General features: G+C 39.0%; 1 protein-coding gene across 4 annotated transcripts in view; it reads left to right on the forward strand.

The window, feature by feature from the left end:
* The window catches only part of EMCN (endomucin), a 127,742-nt gene that overhangs the window by 53,678 nt on the left and 53,008 nt on the right, over window positions 1-21,056 (forward strand). For 3 of the 4 annotated variants that reach the window (XM_061419560.1, XM_061419561.1, XM_061419562.1), the window contains exons 3-4: window positions 4,424-4,501; window positions 14,116-14,226. In XM_061419560.1, coding sequence (XP_061275544.1) covers window positions 4,424-4,501; window positions 14,116-14,226 — 189 coding nt within the window. The remainder of the gene's footprint in view (window positions 1-4,423; window positions 4,502-14,115; window positions 14,227-21,056) is intronic. The other variant, XM_061419563.1, reaches the window with a different exon arrangement.

The raw sequence follows: 21,056 nt of genomic DNA on the forward strand, positions 1-21,056 counted from the left end.
ATTCAGAATGAAGCAGGGCAAAGGATAATAGAGTTTTGCCAAGAGATTGCACTGGTCATAGCAAACACCCTCTTCCAACAACACAAGAGAAGACTCTACACATGGACATCACCAGATGGTCAACACCGAAATCAAACTGATTATATTCTTCGCAGCCAAAGACGGAGAAGTTCTATACAGTCAGCAAAAACAAGACCAGGAGTTGACTATGGCTTCAATCATTAACTCCTTATTGCCAAATTCAGACTTAAACTGAAGAAAGTAGGGAAAGCCATTAGACCATTCAGGTATGACATAAATTAAATCCCTTATGATTATACAGTAGAAGTGAAAAATAGATTCAAGGGATTAAATCTGATAGAGTGCCTGAAGAACTATAGACAGAGGTTCCTGACATCGTACAGGAGGCTGGGATCAAGATCATCCCCAAGAAAAAGAAGTGTCAGATCAGATCAGAACAGTCACTCAGTTGTGTCCGACTCTTTGTGATCCCATGAATCGCAGCACACCAGGCCTCCCTGTCCATCACCAACTCCCGGAGTTCACCCAGACTCACGTCCATCGAGTCAGTGATGCCATCCAGCCATCTCATCCTCTGTCATCCCCTTCTCCTCCTGCCCCCAATCCCTCCCAGCATCAGAGTCTTTTCCAATGAGTCAATTCTTTGCATGAGGTGGCCAAAGTACTGGAGTTTCAGCTTCAGCATCATTCCCTCCAAAGAAATCCCAGGGCTGATCTCCTTCAGAATGGACTGGTTGGATCTCCTTGCAGTCCAAGGGACTCTCAAGAATCTTCTCCAACACCACAGTTCAAAAGCATCAATTCTTCAGTGCTCAGCTTTCTTCACAGTCCAACTCTCACATCCATACATGACCACAGGAAAAACCATAGCCTTGACTAGACGGACCTTTGATGGCAAAGTAATGTCTCTGCTTTTGAATATGCTATCTAGGTTGGTCATAACTTTCCTTCCAAGGAGTAAGCGTCTTTTAATTTCGTGGCTGCAGTCACCATCTGCAGTGATTTTGGAGCCCCCAAAAATAAAGTCTGACACTGTTTCTACTGTTTCCCCATCTATTTCCCATGAAGTGATGCGACCGGATGCCATGATCTTAGTTTTCTGAATGTTGAGCTTTAAGCCAACTTTTTCACTCTCCACTTTCACGTTCATCAAGAGGCTTTTGAGTTCCTCTTCACTTTCTGCCATAAGGGTGGTGTCATCTGCATAGCTGAGGTTATTGATATTTCTCCCAGCAATCTTGATTCCAGCTTGTGCTTCTTCCAGCCCAGCGTTTCTCATGATGTACTCTGCATAGAAGTTAAATAAGCAGGGTGACAATATACAGCCTTGACATACTCCTTTTCCTATTTGGAACCAGTCTGTTTGTTGTTCCATGTCCAGTTCTAACTGTTGCTTCCTGACCTGCATATAGGTTTCTCAAGAGGCAGGTCAGGTGGTCTGGGATTCCCATCTCTTTCAGAATTTTCCACAGTTTATTGTGATCCACACAGTCAAAGGTTTTGGCATAGTCAATAAAGCAGAAATAGATGTTTTTTCTGGAATTCTCTTGCTTTTTCCATGATCCAGCGGATGTTGGCAATTTGATCTCTTGTTCCTCTGCCTTTTCTAAAACCAGCTTGAACATCAGAAAGTTCACAGTTCACATATTACTGAAGCCTGGCTTGGAGAATTTTGAACATTACTTTACTAGCGTGTGAGATGAGTGCAATTGTGCAGTAGTTTGAGCATTCTTGGCATTGCCTTTCTTTGGGATCTGAATGAAAACTGACCTTTTCCATTCCTGTGGCCACTGCTGAGTTTTCCAGATTTGCTGGCATATTGAGTGCAGCACTTTCACAGCATCATCTTTCAGGATTTGGAATAGCTCAACTGGAATTCCTTCACCTCCACTAGCTTTGCTCGTAGTGATGCTTTCTAAGGCCCACTTGACTTCACATTCCAGGATGTCTGGCTCTAGGTCAGTGATCACACCATCGTGATTATCTGGGTCGTGAAGATCTTTTTTGTACAGTTCTTCTGTGTATTCTTGCCATCTCTTCTTAATATCTTTTGCTTCTATTAGGTCCATACCATTTCTGTCCTTTATCAAGCCCATCTTTGCATGAAATGTTCCTTTGGTATCTCTGATTTTCTTGAAGAGATCTCTAGTCCTTCCCATTCTGTTGTTTTCCTCTATTTCTTTGCATTGATTGCTGAAGAAGGCTTTCTTATCTCTTCTTGCTATTCTTTGAAACTCTGCATTCAGATGTTTATGTCTTTCCTTTTCTCCTTTGCTTTTCGCTTCTCTTCTTTTCACAGCTATTTGTAAGGCCTCCCCAGACAGCCATTTTGCTTTTTTGCATTTCTTGTCCATGGGGATCGTCTTGATCCCTGTCTCCTGTACAATGTCATGAACCTCATTCCATAGCTCATCAGGCACTCTATCTATCAGATCTAGGCCCTTAAATCTATTTTTCACTTCCACTGTATAATCATAAGGGATTTGATTTAGGTCATACCTGAATGGTCTAGTGGTTTTCCCTACTTTCTTCAATTTAAGTCTGAATTTGGCAATGAGTTCATGGTCTGAGCCACAGTCAGCTCCTGGTCTTGTTTTTGCTGACTGTATAGAGCTTCTCCATCTTTGGCTGCAAAGAATATAATCAATCTGATTTCAGTGTTGACCATCTGGTGATGTCCATGTATAGAGTCTTCTCTTGTGTTGTTGGAAGAGGGTGTTTGTTATGACCAGTGCACTTTCTTGGCAAAACTCTATTAGTCTTTGCCCTGCTTCATTCCGTATTCCAAGGCCAAATTTGCCTGTTACTCCAGGTGTTTCTTGACTTCCTACTTTTGCATTCCAGTCCCCTAGAATGAAAAGGACATCTTTTTTGGGTGTTAGTTCTAAAAGGTCTTGTAGGTCTTCATAGAACCATTCAACTTCAGTTTCTTCAGTGTTACTGGTTGGGGCATAGACTTGGATTACTGTGATATTGAATGGTTTGCCTTGGAAACAAACAGAGATCATTCTGTCGTTTTTGAGATTGCATCCAAGTACTGCATTTTGAACTCTTTTGTTGACCATGATGGCTACTCTATTCCTTCTGAGGGGTTCCTGCCAGCAGTAGTAGATATAATGGTCATCTGAGTTAAATTCACCCATTCTAGTCCATTTCAGTTTGCTGATTCCTAGAATGTCAACATTCACTCTTGCCATCTCTTGTTTGACCACTTCCAATTTGCCTTGATTCATGGACCAGACATTCCAGGTTCCTATGCAATATTGCTCTTTACAGCATTGGACCTTGCTTCTATCACCAGTCACATCCACAGCTGGGTATTCTTTTTGCTTTGGCTCCATCCCTTCATTCTTTCTGGAGTTATTTCTCCACTGATCTCCAGTAACATACTGGGCACCTACTGACCTGGGGAGTTTCTCTTTCAGTATCCTATCATTTTGCCTTTTCATACTGTTCATGGGGTTCTCAAGGCAAGAATACTGAAGTGGTTTGCCATTCCCTTCTCCAGTGGACCACATTCTGTCAGATCTCTCCACCATGACCCGCCCGTCTTGGGTTGCCCCAAGGGCATGGTTTAGTTTCATTGAGTTAGACAAGGCTGTGGTCCTGGTGTTATTAGATTGACTAGTTTTCTGTGAGTATGGTTTCAGTGTGTTTGCCCTCTGATGCCCTCTTGCAACACCTACCATCTTACTTGGGTTTCTCTTACCTTGGGCGTGGGGTTATCTCTTCATGGCTGCTCCAGCAAAGCTCAGCCATTGCTGCTTACCTTGGACGAGGGGTATCTCCTCACCGCCGCCCTTCCTGACCTTCAACGTGGGGTAGCTCCTCTAGGCCCTCCTGCGCCAGGGCAGCCACCACTCCTTGGATGTGGGGTTGATCCTCCCGGCTGCCGCCCCTGGCCTTGGGCATGGATTGCTCCTCCCGGCCGCCACCCCTGGCCTCTGGCATGGAGGCAAAATGGTTGTCTGAGGAGGCCTTACAAATAGCTGTGTAAAGAAGAGAAGCAATAGGCAAAGGAGAAAAGGAAAGATATATCCATTTGACTGCAGAGTTCCAAAGAATAGCAAGGAGAGATAAGAAAGCCTTCCTTAGTGATCAATGCAAAGAAATAGAAGAAAACAATAGAATGGGAAAGACTAGAGATCTCTTCAGAAAATTAGAGATACCAAGGGAACATTTCATGCAAAGATGGGCTCGATAAAGGACAGAAATGGTATGGACCTAACAGAAGCAGCAGATATTAAGAAGAGGTGGCAAGAATACACAGAAGAACTATACAAATTTTACCCAGCATCTATAGAAAGATTTTCACCTTCAAATTAGACTTATTTTTATTTATTCCTTGACCAGTGAGATGAAATTGTAACTAATAATAATGTCATCTATCTTATCAAATTAGGAACTTCCAGCAAGGAAGCCGCACAAATGCCTCATCTGTTAACACTGTCTCCAGTAACCCCCAACACTAAAAGTGATGGTGAGTAATGGCCATTTGTTTTGTCACAAGTTTTCTTTTATCATTCACATACCATAATATTCAGTGAGTTTTAGTATATTTATAAGCTTGTGCAATCACCTGGAACATTTTCATCACCCCTAAAAAAAACTCGACATCTATCACAATCACTCCCCATTCCACCCTTCCTTTAGTCCCTGGCAACCATTACCCTACTTTCTACTTTTACAGATTTACCTATTCTAGAAATTTCATATAAATGGAATCATATAACACATGATCTTTTGTGTCTGGCTTCTTTCACTTAGTATAATGTTCTTAGGTTCATCCATGCTATAACATGTATCTGTAGTTCATACTTTTTTATGACTAATTAAATGTCATTGTGTAAACAGATCACATTTTCTTTATTTATTAGTTGATGGACATTTGGGTTGTTTCTACGTTTTAACCTATTGTAAATAATGATGCTAAGAACATTTATGTACATGTTTTTGTGTGATCATGTGTTTTCATTTCTCGGGTATTGTCCAAATTTTATAAACAAAACTTGAATATTTTAAATAGAGTTGATGGGCCAGAAGAGGGCCCTCTTCTGGGTCAACAGCAGAGCCCAATAGGAAGAATGACCCTCTTCTTTCCTGGCAATGATTCAATGAAAAGCCATACACTTTTGTTTACTATAGCTATTCCCACCTCTTTTTCCCCTCTATAAAACTGTTGTTTCCTTGGTGTGCAGTAACTTGCACGTGGCTCACCATGGTTGCAGACTCTGAATTGTAGCTCTCTTCTGATCCCAAATAAATGCATCTTTGCTGGAGAAATATCTGGCAGTCCATTTGTTTCAGGTCAACAATGAACAGCTTGACGTGTAATTGTGGAGTCACATGGTAACACTATGTATAACTCTGAGGAACTGCTTTCCAGAGCAGCTGCATTATATTAACTCCCACCAGGAATGAATAAGGGTATCAGTTCTTCATTTTCTAGCCAATACTGTTGTCTCTCATTTTTGTCATACCCGTTCTAGTGAGAGTGAAATGCTACCTCACTGTGGCCTTGATTCACACTTTCCTATGGACTGATAATGTTGAGTATCTTAGATGCTCATGGACCGTTTATATACCTTGTTTAGAGAAGTATCAGCTCTGTTTGATTCTTCACTATATTTTCCAGCTCTTTATTAAACTTCTCACTGTGATTCACTCCCAAGTTCATTGAGCTTGTCATTCTTCTCCCAAGTTCATTGACCATCTTAATTATCATTACCTTGAGTTCTTTACAATGTAAATTACTTATTTCCACTTAATATCTTTAGTTGTGGAAAATCTTTTCTACTAGTCATTCAGAGATAGTTTTTCTGTAAATAGTTGTAATTTCATTGTACCTGTAGACAGAGGTGAGCTCAGGATCTTCCTAATCCATCATCTTGTTCACACCTTAGGTTGTATTATCATTTTTAAAAGATTATTTTAAAATTATTATTTAAACAGAATGAGTTTCAGAGAGGTTAAATGACTTAACACAAAAGTTCAGATTCATAATAACAATTTGCAATTTGAAAGTTAGTCTTTTAATTTCAATTTTTTTTCTCCATTGAACTAATCATAATCAAATATTATCTGATGAATAAGTATTATTATTTTAACCTCAACCATTACACTTGGATATTAAATAATGAGCCTTTCAGGTATTAACTGCTTATATAGCATATTTTTCTTACAACACAAAATAGTCACATAATTTTATAACTTTTTGCCTTTCTTCTGTTTTTGGTACATATTCTGATTATGCTTATAGGATTCTTTTCCCTTTGGGTGAGATTGCCAACCTGCTATGAATGGTTATTTATTTTAGGTTGCTTCTTTAAGTGGATAACATGTATATACATACATAAATACACACAACAAATTTATTAGAATTCTGTTTCTAAAAGGGTAAATAAGTCCAAGTAAAAGGTGATATTCCTGGGCATTGTGTAGAAATAGTATTAGCATATCAATTTCATAATAATGAAAGCTCTTATTATTTCTGCCTACTCTGATCTTGTTCATCTTACTTTTAGTGTGGACAGACAAGGTCTGATTTTCAGTTTAGTTCAGTCACTCAGCCGTGTCCGACTCTTTGCGACCCCATGAATCGCAGCACGCCAGGCCTCCCTGTCCATCACCAACTCCCGGAGTTCACCCAGACTCACGTCCATCGAGTCAGTGATGCCATCCAGCCATCTCATCCTCTGTCGTCCCCTTCTCCTCCTGCCCCCAATCCCTCCCAGCATCAGAGTCTTTTCCAAAGAGTCAACTCTTCGCATGAGGTGGCCAAAGTATTGGAGTTTCAGCTTTAGCATCATTACTTCCAGAGAAATCCCGGGGCTGATCTCCTTCAGAATGGACTGGTTGGATCTCCTTGCAGTCCAAGGGACTCTCAAGAGTCTTCTCCAACACCACAGTTCAAAAGCATCAATTCTTCAGCGCTCAGTCTTCTTCACAGTCCAACTCTCACATCCATACATGACCACAGGAAAAACCATAGCCTTGACTAGATGGACCTTTGATGGCAAAGTAATGTCTCTGCTTTTGAATATGCTATCTAGGTTGGTCATAACTTTCCTTCCAAGGAGTAAGCGTCTTTTAATTTCGTGGCTGCAGTCACCATCTGCAGTGATTTTGGAGCCCCCAAAAATAAAGTCTGACACTGTTTCTACTGTTTCCCCATCTATTTCCCATGAAGTGATGGGACCAGATGACATGATCTTCGTTTTCTGAATGTTGAGCTTTAAGCCAACTTTTTCATTCTCCACTTTCAAGTTCATCAAGAGGCTTTTGAGTTCCTCTTCACTTTCTGCCATAAGGGTGGTGTTATCTGCATAGCTGAGGTTATTGATATTTCTCCTGGCAATCTTGATTCCAGCTTGTGCTTCTTCCAGCCCAGCGTTTCTTATGATGTACTCTGCCTATAAGTTAAATAAGCACGGTGACAATATACAGCCTTGATGAACTCCTTTTCCTATTTGGAACCAGTCTGTTGTTCCATGTCCAGTCTAACTGTTGTTTCCTGACCTGCATACAGATTTCTCAAGAGGCAGATCAGGTGGTCTGGTATTCCCATCTCTTTCAGAATTGTCCACAGTTTATTGTGATCCACACAGTCAAAGGTTTTGGCATAGTCAATAAAGCAGAAATAGATGTTTTTATGGAACTGTCTTGCTTTTTCCATGATCCAGCAGATGTTGGCAATTTGATCTCTGGTACCTCTGCCTTTTCTAAAACCAGCTTAAACATCAGGAAGTGCACGGTTCACATATTACTGAAGCCTGGCTTGGAGACTTTTGAGCATTACTTTACTAGCGTGTGAGATGGGTGCAATTTAAGACCCTCATTATTAAGGCAATAGTTGTCTAAAATTGTTTGTAATTAGAATCATTTCCTCATAAAATCTTTTGAGAAAGTCCAAAACGTGAATATATCAAACAAATAAAAGCTGGGCTGCTGAGTTTGAAGCCGTGTAGTGGTGGAAAGCTCAGAGTGGACTGCTGGCTGTTTCTCTCTTACCATCAAAGACAGCCTGCAAGGCTTCCCTACAGAGCCCTTCAGGCTTTAGTGGTACAGTTAAAATTTACTGAGGTAGTCATTATTTTGTTTACTTAAATTCTATTTATAGTAAAATAAAAAATGAATCTGTTCTACAACTGGAAAGCAAAGCAACTCTTTTTCACCCATCACCTGACCTGGGAATGACCTCATTGGTAATCATGAATTAGAGTTTTCAAAAGGGGCAGCTCAAGTGTTGAGAAATTTTTAATGTCCTCATAAATATGATTGCTGCTTTTCATATGTAACACCTTATGAGTAAATAAGATCAACAGATATGAAAAAATAAACAAGAAACTCCTATCAGTATTTGCTATGGCTCTAAGAAACACGGTTAAAATAGAATTTAAGGGAATAGAAAGTCAACATCCATTTATCAGTGAAGTCTCTAAGAAAGAACGAAGAGATTAGAAAATTACGACATTGCTCCAAGGTCACCAGATATCTCAGCCCACTTGACTTGGGTGGTTGCTGTGTGTGCTTAGTCACTCAGGTGTGTCCGACTCTTGCGACCCCACGGACTGTAGCCCACCTGGCTCTTCTGTCCATGGGATTCTCCAGGCAAGAATACTGGAGTGGGTTGCCACGCCCTCCTCCAGGGGATCTTCCCAACCCAGGGATCCAATCCAGGTCTCCCTCTTTACAGGAGGATTCTTTACCATCTGAGCCACCAAGGAAGCATACAATGCAAAAAGCCACTCTAAGTAAGTACAGATATAAGTTTATTCCTGACCTAGGATCAGTCTCAAATTCCTATAAGCACTTACCTTGGGAAATTGAATTAGAGAATAGAGAGACTTGGAGACACCTAAACACCCCATTAGGCCAGCCCTAAGCAACAGGGATCTCTCAGCCATCTGCTCAGCCTACTTTTCTAGGGTTACTGTAGGTGGTACTTGATGATTTTGCAAGAGACATGCTAAGCACACCATTCCAATAGACCCTTAAGGCCTACCTTAGTCCAGCCTCTAAATAATATAGACAAGAAAAAGGAAATATAATATTTACATAAAAATAGACATTCTCCTCTTCTTGTATTCCCCTGGAAGCTGTATACATTGCTTCCTTGCCACCATTCTGTGCTTCTCTGGAATCTTTGGGGACCCATCAGAGTCTAGTTTCATTATCTGAGTTCCTCTTCCTTTGGCGTGGGTACTGGAAGACATGTTACCATCTTAGGGTTTTACAGTGTACAATAACATTTATAAAAATTCTTGGTAATCCAAAGACATTCATTTGATGTTTTTTAAAAAATCTATGCAGCTCCTAGTAGTTTGACTATGGAAGTATTTTTTAACATAAACAAAACATACCAGAGTATTAGTATTCTATAACATGTGTTTCAGTAAATGTTAACTGTCAAAAATTCACTGATCCCATATTCTATTTCTGAAGACAATGTGACCACACAAAAGATTTTGTTATGTGCATTGGATACTGTAAGTCAAATTATGTAATTTCAAAGGAATAAAGCTGCTTAATCCCCTTCCCTGCACAAGTTAACTCCATAAATCCTCTCTCTCAAGTCAGTCTGCTATAAACGCACCTTAAATTCCTAATATAATGTCCACATTTATTGTTTACTCCCCCAGATTTAATCTCCCTAAACATACAAAATGAATCTCACATTGATAATACCAACACAGATTATAAAACAGCCCATATTCCTCACACTCATTCTACTTAGTTCTAATCAGTTGTCTAACATAAGACTCTGGTTGGAGTCAAAGTCTCTTCTCTACGCTTACCCTCTAGTACTGATAAGACTTTCTCAAGTATCTGTTATATTAGATTCTCTTTATCCTTAGTTAATTATTGTATAAAAATTTCTTATATTTTGTCTTCCATGCGTTCCACCTATTGCTGTTGTTGTTGTTCAGTTGCTAAGTCATCTCTGACTCTTTGTAACCCCATGGAATGCAGCATGCCAGGCTCCTCTGTCCTCCACTATCTCCTTGAGTTTGCTCAAACTCATGTCCATTGAGTCAATAATGCCATCTAACCATCTCATCTTTTGTCATCCCCATCTCTTCCTCCCCAAAACCTTTCCCAACATCAATATCTTTTCCAATGAGACGGCTCTTCGCATCAGGTGGCCCAAGTTTGGAGCTTAAGCTTCAGCAACAGTTCTCCAATGAATATTCAGGGTTGATTTCCTTTAGGATTAACTGGTTTGATTGTGCTGTCCAAGGGACTCTCAAGAATCTTTTCCAGTACCACAATTCAAAAACATCAATTTTTTGGCTCTTGGTCTTCTTTATGGTCCAACTTTCACAGTCGTACACGACTGCTGGAAAAACCACAGTTTCACTATACGGATCTTTGTCATCAAAGTGATGTCTCTGCTTTTTAATACTCTGTCTAGGTTTGTTATCCTTCCAAGAAGCAAGCGTTTTTAAAATATCATGGCTGCAGTCACCATCTGCAGTGATTTTGGAACCCAGGAAAATGAAATCTGTCACTGCTTCCACTTTTCCCCCTTGTATTTGCCATGAAGTGGTGGGACCAGAGGCTGTGTTCTTCCTTTTTTACAGTTGAGTTTTAAGCCAGTTTTTTTCATTCTCCTCCTTCACTCTCATCAAGGGGTCCTTTAGTTTCTCCTTGCTTTCTGTCACTAGAGTTATATCATATGCATATCTGAGGTTATTGATATTTCTCCCAGCAATCTTGACTCCAGCTTGTGATTCATCCAGCCTGGCATTTGTAATGATGTACACTGTATATAAGTTAAATAAGCAGCGTGACAATATGCAACCTTGATGTATTCCTTTCCCAATTTGGAACTAGTCTGTTGTTCCATGTCTGGTTCTAACTGTTGCTTCTTGACTTCATACAGGTTTCTCAGGAGACAGGTAAGGTGGTTTGATATTCCCATCTCTTTCAGAATTTTCAAGTTTGTTGTGACAGACACAGTCAAAAGGCTTTCTCATAGTCAATGAAGTAGAAGTAGCTGTTTTTCTGGAATTCCCTTGCTTTCTCCATCTCCATGATCCAGCAGATGTTGGCAATTTGATCTTCTCTGATTCCTCTCCCTTTTCTAAACCCAATTTTACATTTGGAAGTTCTTGGTTCTCATACTGCTGAAGCCTAGCTTGAGCATGAATTTGCTAGCATGAGAAATGAGTTCAGATGTATAGTAGTTTAGACATTCTTTGGAATTTCCCTACTTTGGGATTGGAATGAAAACTGACTTTTTCTAGTTCTATGGCCACTGCTGAGTTTTCCAAATTTGCTGACATATTGAGTGCAGCACTTTAATAGCATCATCTTTTAGGATTTGAAATAGCTCAGCTAGAATTCCATCACCTCCACTAGCTTCTTAGTGATGCTTCCTAAGACTCATTTGACTTCAGACTCCAGGATGTCTGGCTCTAGGTGAGTGATCACACCATCATGGTTATCTGGGACATCAAGATCTTTTTTGTATAGTTCCTCTGTGTTCTTGCCACCTGTTCTTAATCTATTCTGCTTCTGTTAGGTCCATACCATTTCTTTCCTTATTCATGTCCATCCATGCATGATTGTTCCTTTGATATCTCCAATTTTCTTGAAGAGATCTCTAGTCTTTCCCATTCTATTGTTTTCCTCTATTTCTTTGCATTATTCATTTATGAAGGCCTTATCTCTCCTTGCTTTCCTCTGGAAATCTGCATTCAGTTGGGTATATCTTTCCCTTTCTCCTTTGCTTTTCACTGTCTTCTTTCCTCAGCTATTCATAAGGCCTCCTCAGACAACCACTTTGCCTTCTTGCATTTCTTTTTCTTGGAGATGGTTATGGTCACTACTTCCTGTACAGTGTTATGAACCTCTGTCCATAGTTCTTCAGGCACTCTGTCTACCAGATCTAATCCCTTGAATCTATTTGTCACATTCATTGTATAATTGTAAGGGATTTGATTAGGTCAAACATGAATGGCCTAGTGGTTTTCCCTACTTTCTTCATCTTAAGTCTGAATTTTGCAATAAGGAGCTCATGATCTGGGCCACCGTCAGCTCTAGGTCTTGTTTTTGGTGACTGTATAGAGCTTCTCCATCTTTGGCTGCAAAGAATATAATCAGTCTGATTTCGATGTTGACCTTCTGGTGATGTCCATGTGTAGAGTCTTCTCTTGTGTTGTTGGAAGAGGGTGTTTGCTGTGACCAGTGTGTTCTCTTGGCAAAACTCTGTTAGCCTTTGCCCTGCTTCATTTTGTACTCCAAGGCCAAACTTGCCTGTTATTCCAGGTTATCTCTTGACTTCCTACTTTTGCATTCCAGTCCCCTATGATGAAAGGGACATCTTTTTCTGGTGTTAGTTCTAGATAGTCTTGTAGGTTTTCATAGAACCATTCAACTTCAGCTTCTTCGGCATTAGTGGTTGGTGAGTAGACTTTGATTACTGTGATGTTGAATGGTTTGCCTTGGAAATGAACTGAGATCGTCCTGTTGTTTTTGAGATTGCACCCAAGTACTGAATTTCAGATTCTTTTGTTGACTATGAGGGCTATTCCATTTCTTCTAAGGGATTCTTGCCCACAGTAGTGAATATAGTGGTAATTCTCTTAAGTAAAATTTTTGGCATTGTAGCCCAGCTATTCCATTTTCTGCTCTTCTCTTTGTATTTTTATAAACTGGTAGCCCCTCTCATCTTTCTTAGCTACATATTCTTTTTTTCCCCCCATCACCAAGACTACTGAATCTGCTTCATATTAGAGGATTTTTTAGGCCATCAGGATAGCTTTTTCATGGTTTCCAATTTTAGCTCAGGAGAAGAATTCTCTGAAGATTTATGAAGAACTCCTGTTCTGATGTTTTTCAAGCATCTTCTCTTGTAGTTCCAGTGAAAAGCAAAATCTTTATCCCCATGTTCCTCCATCCTCAAGTATTGAGTTTCTGTACCTTTCCACTTCCATGCTATTGCAAAGATCAATTTCTGCTTTCCTGCTGTAAGAATAAGACATTTCTTTACTTCCTCAAATATTTCCCTTTTAATTTAATACTTTAAGATTCTTCTGAAGTTTGTGCCCATTTTCACTCATTCTTTCTCATATGCAGCATTAATCCTTAGCCTATGTTCAAATTTTTTCACTTTCCTTGACATATCAATTCCTAAAGCCTTTTTCATTGGAAGACACATTTACCCACCATCTGTGAGGTCTTTCTACAAACTATCAGCTTCTCCAGCATGAATCTCTCAAGTGTACTAAGAATCTGCAGTACACTGTAGATGCTTAATGCCACAGAATGAAACCTGATTGGCGCTTCTGGAAGGTACCCACAGTTCAGGCTTCCAGGCCTCTTTGTGATAAAAATCTATTAAACTGCATTCCCCTCATTGCCAACCAACACCATATCTAGCTAACAGTAACACTAGTCCTGTGCTGTACTTTGAAAAGCCTTGAGGTCATCGATCATTTTGTTTTATAATATTCGTGCAAATATAGATGATTTAAAATATCCCAATGCTATTTTTGAAAACTCAGCTTATTTTTCTTTGTTTCTTTGTTGTTAAATTTCCTTCCCCCACTCCCCAAAATGAACTAAATATAATTAAAAAGTTTATTCTATTCACTTCCTGTCATCTCTTTCCTCCAAGCTACCCCACGTACCTGAAAATTCTCTCCTAGACAGCATGAGAGCCATGGTACCATTTTCAACTACTACTACTGCCTTACCAACCCCTTTCTAGGGTAGCTGAGAACTAGTTTCACATCGGAAAAATTTGGCTTGCTCCCGTTATGTGACCGTGGGAAAATTCTATAACTTTTCTGAGTCATACACAAAATTATGATCATATTTACTACTTAATTCATAAAATTACTATGTGATCAAATGAAATAACCTATATCAGACAAATAGGAGAGTCTAATCTCCCTTCACTTTAAAAAATGTAATTAACTGACTCACCAAAAGGTAGATATCAAAACACTGAATTTCTATACCTTGATCAGAAGACTTTAAGTAGCTAACCTTCAAGTTGTAACTGGATGTTTATATTAATATTAGTGATACAGTCTAGTGATTGATTACACCCCTGATGACTACTCATTCTTTTTTCATAATTAGGAGCTAGCACCAAAAGCATCATGGAGACCAAGTTGAGTACTACAGAAGCAACAGTGATGAGTCAATCACTTTCAAATGCTGTTTCCACATCACAAAGCTCCGACTCCAAGAGTAAGTACAAGAATCTGTGCTGAAATGTTCAGTTCAGTTGCTCAGTCGTGTCTGACTCTTTGCAACTCCACAAACTGCAGCACACCAGGCCTCCCTGTCCATCACCAACTCCTGGAGTCCACCCAAACCCATGTCCATTGAGTCAGTGATGCCATCCAACCATCTCATCCTCTGTCGTCCCCTTCTCCTCCTGCCCTCAATCTTTCCCAGCATCAGGGTCTTTTCCAACGAGTCAGCTCTTCACATCAGGTGGCCAAAGTATTGGAGTTTCACCTTCAACATCAGTCTTTCCAATGAACACCCAGGACTGATCTGCTTTAGGATGGACTGGTTGGATCTCCTTGCAGTCAAAGGGACTCTCAAGAGTCTTCTCCAGCACCACAGTTCAAAAGCATCAGTTCTTCGGTGCTCAGCTTTCTTTATAGTCCAACTCTCACGTCCATACATGACTACTGGAAAAACCATAGCCTTGACTAGACAGACCTTTGTGGACAAAGTAATGTCTCTGTTTTTTAATATGCTCTCTAGGTTGGTCATAACTTTCCTTCCAAGGAGTAAGTGTCTCTTAATTTAATGGCTGCAATCACCATCTGCAATGATTTTGGAGCCTAAAAAAATAAAGTCAGCCACTGTTTCCATTTGTTTCCCCATCTACATGCCATGATGTGATGGGATTGGCTGAATGTTGAGCTTTAAGTTAACTTTTTCACTGAAATGTTGAGCTTTAAGTCAACTGAATGTTGACTTTAATGTTGAGCTTAGCTTTAAGTCAACTTTTTCACTGAAATGTTAAACTAGTATATTGGATAGAACTAAACTCAGAAAGTTTTCCAGCCCACATTTACAAAAGAACCATGTCTCACTTATATTCTTCCTTTGTTGTTATTGCTGTTGTTTAGTTGCTAAGTTGTGTCCAACTCTTTTGTGACCCCGTGGACTGTGGCCAATCAGGTTCCTCTCTCCATGGGATTTCCCAGGCAAGAATACTGGAGTGGTTTGCCATTTCCTTCTTCAGAGAATAATCCTGACCTAGGAGTCAAACCCACATCTGTTGCACTGGCAGGTGGGTTCCTTACCACTGAGCCACCAGGAAAGCCTGTGTTCTCTCCTAATCTCCACAAATAGGACAACGATTTGGCAACTTTGCTTTGTATGGTGACACTCTATCCCTCCATAGCTGCAAATAAGTGGATGCCAAGGAGGATCAGGTCAAGCCTGGGTGATAATCTATGATATCATCTAACAGAAAATGGTAAGATTGGCCAAAGCATCAGACAACTTTGATGAAATAGGAAAAAAAATTAGAAAGGAACAAATTGTTAAAACTGACTCAAGGAGTTAGAAAGACTGAAAAGACCTAAAACAATTTAAGATTCTGCATTAAAATTTTAAATAAAGAAAGTTCCAAGCAGAATGGCAAAAATTCTGAATTCTATAAAAATATTCTCAGAAGTAATACTAATTTTTCTCAAACTCTTTTGTGACATAGAGGAAACTTGGGACAAATAATTATCTGAGGCCAGTATTACCATAACACCAAAGATAGAAAAGGATGAAAAGAAAATGCAAATAAAACTATAGACCAATATCCTTCATGAACACAGACACAAATATCCTTAATACAATATTAGAAAAAATCAGTAACATATGAAAAGTGATAAAAACATGAACAAATAGGATTCACTTAGGAATGCAAAGTTGGTTTAAGATATGAAAATCAAGTAATGTAATATACCATCTTAGTAGAATCAACAAATGTAGAAAAAACATTTGACAAAATAAGATTCCCACTCAATTAAAACTCTCAATTAGCTAGAAATAAGTAAAACTTCCTCAAACTGATCAAGGATATCTATGAAAAATATATAGTAAATGTTTTACTTAATAATGAAAGACTAAATACTTTCCTTTTAAAATCTGAAACACAACAAAGATGTCTACTCTCACCAGTACTATTCAAAATTATAACTGGAGTTTGTTTATTAAGATTATAAATAGGTAGATAGAGATAGAAACATTCATCCAGATTGGAAAGGAAGAAATAAAAGTGTTTTTCTCAGCAAACTACATCATTATCTATATAGAAAACCTGAAGATTTCACAATAAATCTACTAGAACTAATAAAGAATATTCTATACCATTCATATTATATTCTATACCACAGGAAATAATTCCATTCATAGTAGCCTCACAAATAATAAAATATTTAAGAGTAAATTTAACAATAGAAATGCAATATTTGTACACTAGACTAGAAAACACTTCTCTGAGAAATTAAATATCTAAATGGAAAAATTTCCGAGCTGGTGAACATGTGAACATTTGTTCACAGGAGAGGACATGGAAGCATCACGTCCTTTCCCCATGCCTTGCCCTGTGCATCTTTCATCTGGCTGTTCCTGAAGTATATCCTTTTATAATTAGTGATCTAATGAGGTAACTGAAAGTGAATCATCAAGAAAGATTGTTTCCATCAGTAGGGCTAGTGGAGACCAGAATTAACAACTTAGCATTTCTGATTCCTTGCCCTGTGTTCTTTTCTTTATTCCATGCTGCTACCTCCATAGGTTTTTTGTCGTAGGTCAAATAGTCACATGAGCAGAACTGAACTAAGTCAGGCTAGTCAGTGATACCTAGCACATCATCTGGAGGGGCTCTAGTGGGTTCTAGGACTCTAAAATGGACACATGGATCAGTTTCCAGGCAAGAGGAGCAAAAGGACTAAGGGACCCCCAAAACCACAGCAGAGCTGAACTCCTTCTGATCACAATCTCTGAATATTCACACTGTGGAGTCTGGCATCGGAGCACATCTGGGAGACATGGCACATATGAGCCAGCAGGCCAGACACAGCAGGACAGGGAGGGGAAGGCAACTTGTGTGCTTTCACTGTAATGCACACATGATTTAAATAATTCATTTATTTTAGCATTATATGAAAAGACCACTTGTTAGTTTTCATGATTTAGACAAGCCCACTAAGCATCAAAATAGAAAAATTTTCATTAGTACAATTACATCTGCTGCTTGAGCAAAGACATCAGATTTTGAAACATTACCACCAGTGTGAAAGTGCTAATGAGATGGAAAAGTGACATCATTTTGATTCTGACTTTAGCCACACAAAGCCATTTTCAAGGTTCAAAAGAAAGAAGAAATTGTGGTGGGGGTGTGTAAAATGTGATTTCAGTTGCTGCTGTATGTTTAAAAAATTTTAAAAGCCTGTGATATGTGTTTTGAACATTTTCTTGTTTTATACTGTAATAATCTACCATCAATTTTCAAAACAAATATATGTTTCTAAGTATATAACCATCAACAAAGACAGAAATAGAAAATCATTAAATGCAAACAGAAGACACTTTACCTAACCATATGTAAATTGTTAATAAAGCACACAAAAAATGCAAAAATAATCCAAGTTCTGTAAACAACACAGTCTTAACTGCACACCCTCCCCAGAAGAATGGATAAAGAGAGGGAGAGAAAAGAAAAACACTGAAAAGAAACCCTGAAATTCACTTGATGAGTTTGTTTTATTGAAATGAATATATTAGCTCTAAATACTTGGTATAAGTGAAAAAACAGATAAATGTGTTCTCAAGATGAAAAGGGGAGATACAAATACAGAATGGGGGAAGGAAAGTTAAACACTGCACTATCAGATTGAAACTTAAGGCATCAGCATAAATTCATGATTAAAATACAAATATGTATGTAAAATTGCAAAGAATATAAAATAAACAGACATTACATGTTCATAGTTTGGAAGACAATGTTTTAAGATGGCAATTCTTCTCAAGTTGATCAGTAACTGATAAAATAGTCAATGCAATTCCTATTAGAATAGCAGAAAGTTTTTTTTTTCTAGAAATTGATAAGCAAATCCCAAAATATATATGGGCTTCCCCAATAGCTCAGTTGGTAAAGAATCTGCCTGCAATACAGGAGACCCCAGTTTGATTCCTGGGTTGGGAAGATCCACTGGAGAAAGGATAGGCTACCTACTTCAGTATTCTTGGGCTTCCCTTGTGGCTCAGCTGGTAAAGAATCAGCCTGCAATGTGGGAGACCTGGGTTTGATCCCTGGATTGGGAAGATACCTTGGAGAAGAGCACAGCTACCCACTCCAGTATTCTGGCCTAGAGAATTCTGTGAACTGTATAACCCATAGGGTCGCAAAGAGTCGGACACAATTGAGCAACTTTCACCTTCACTTTCAAAATATATATGGAAATGAAAGTGACCTAGAATAGCCAAAACACTTTTGGAAAAGAACAATGTTGGAAGACTCAACCACCCCCAACTTCAAAACTTACTCTAAAGCTATAGTAATCAAAACAGGGTATGGAGTTAATGAGTGTTAAGAGTAGCATTATTCATAATTGTCAAATGCTGCGAACAACTCAAATGTCCATTAATTGGTGAAATAGAATATCTCATTGGATTTTCCATTTGAAATGCATTTGGAATGTTCCAAAACATGGGATATCCATATAAGACAGTACCACTCAACAGTTTGAAGATACAAAATACTGATGCATGCTGTAACAGCATGAATCTCAAATACATTATGCAGTGAAAGAAGCCTTTCACAAAATACAACAAATACAATTCCATTTCTGTGAAATATCCAGGATATTTTTTATGGGGACATAAACCAGATAAGTAGTTGCCTACACCTGAGGACCAGCCTGGGGACTGACTGCAGAAAGGCTCAAGGAAGTTTTTTATATTGAAGAAAATGTTCTAAAACTGGATTATAGTGATGGTTCAATGACTCTATAAATTTACAAAATATTATTGGGTTGTATATTTACAATGAGTGGATTAAGTGGTGGGTTTTCAGATAAATATTCATTTAAGAGCAAAAAGAAAATGTTGATCTAGGCCAATCAAATTTCCTTCCTGGGTAATCTGAACTGAACTAGAAAACCCAAACAAACCAAAAAGCAGGGGGGACTGGAGTAGCTCAGGGTTAGCAGAGAATCTGAGATGGCCATGGTGATTTGTGCGCTTGCCTCTGGCTTCAGGAGGCTTGAGTTGGCAGAGTCAGTAGAGAAGGCTACTGACTATAGAGAGAGTATGTGGGGAAATGGAGAGATCCCATGAGCAAGGTTAAGTTGCTCAAGAGACATGGAAAAAGTAACAGGACCTGGAGCTCTTCTGATTCCTGACAGATCTTTAGTTGCAGTCCACACGTATCTCCACAAGTATTTCCCTTATCCTGGCCTCCGTGATTTGAAGTAATCTGTGTGTTTAGTAAAAATATCCTAACTAGAAAAGCTACTAATCATCTATAAGAGCCTTATCAAATCCTGCTCATTATACATACTGGATGCATTTTTGGCGTACCCAGAGTCCTTAAATGGAGAAGGGAATGGCTACCCACTCCAGTATCCTTGCTTGGAGAATCCCCATGGACAGAGGAGCCTGGGGGGCTACAGTCCCTGGAGTAGCAAAGAGTCGGCCACCACTGAGCAACTGAGCACATAGTCCTTAAAAAGACATCGCTACAGGTGACTCAGTCTCCAAGTCTCTTCTTAGGAGACCTCTAAGCACTGTGGACACTCAAGGCTCACTCTTGTCTAGAAGCATGTTGGTAATATCCATTTCCCCCCTTTCTATTGTAATCATCTTAGACATGACATGAAGAAGGTTATTTAGGAGAAGTCTGATTCCACACCATAATTGTAAACTAATAATTGTATATAGTTAGTCACCATGTAGAGAAATTTGAAGAGGAGGGTCATTTTTCCTTCATAACAAGAACATTTCTCTGTGGCAGTGTTTTGGGTTCTGATAAGCAGAATTTATATGGTAGACAATATATGTCTGAAAAGTACCTTTGGCAAACCAAAACCTCATGCATTTTATAAGTGCCCCAATACAAACAATAATAAAAGCGAACTATGCGTCTGCTAAATGTGTAACAGTTGATGATTCATCTCCTTCTTAAGCATATGAGCAGTGGGTGCTTGAATAGTGACCTTCAGAGAAAGGCACTGTGGGGACATTGTCTCAAATTCAGGCTTGATTTTAGAGTAGAGAGGAGTCACGAGGTCTGTTGACAGGGAAAGACAGCCTATTGCTTTCTCCTTCTGGGGATTCTGACTTAGCTAGGGAGAATATGTGTAACAAGATTGTAGGTAGGAGACATTGAGATGGGCAAGTACCAGTACCTAATTCTACTAAAGCAACTGTGGGTAAAATGAAAGTGAAAGTGTTCGTCACGCAGTCATGTCCAACTCTTTGTGACCCCTTGGGCTTCTCTGTGGAATTCTCCAGGCAAGAATACTAGAGTGGGTTGCCATTCTCTTCTCCAGGGGATATTCCCAATCCCAGGATTGAACCCGGGTCTCCCGCATTGCTGGCAGAGGAAGCCTCAAGTGTATGGGTAAAAATACTTCTAAACAATTTGCCATGTCAGAGCCTCTGCTACCGCAGAAGATATAATATTACAGACTTGAACTCTGAAGGGAAAAATCTGACTTTTATTAATTAAAATAAGTAACATTTATAAGAAATTAGTAGGTTATTTAGTCAAGGGTTAATAACATTTATATGTAACAAATAATTTATCATGTATGTTTTCCTTTTGCATAATCTATCCTAGTTTAGTATAGAGTTTGTTTTTAATACAAAAAGCATATATAATTGTATAAAGATCAAGTAACCACTTCAGATATACTACTGGTTGAACATGAGAATGGCTTCTGCACAAGCCTGTACTTTTCGAGGCACCACACCCTTCTTTAAAGAAATGGTCACCCCAATTATGCCAAGAGGAAGTTGGCTTATTGTATACTAACAATGATTCTGAAATCAGA

This window comes from Bos javanicus, chromosome 6 (assembly GCF_032452875.1).
Source record: "Bos javanicus breed banteng chromosome 6, ARS-OSU_banteng_1.0, whole genome shotgun sequence".
NCBI lineage: Eukaryota > Metazoa > Chordata > Mammalia > Artiodactyla > Bovidae > Bos > Bos javanicus.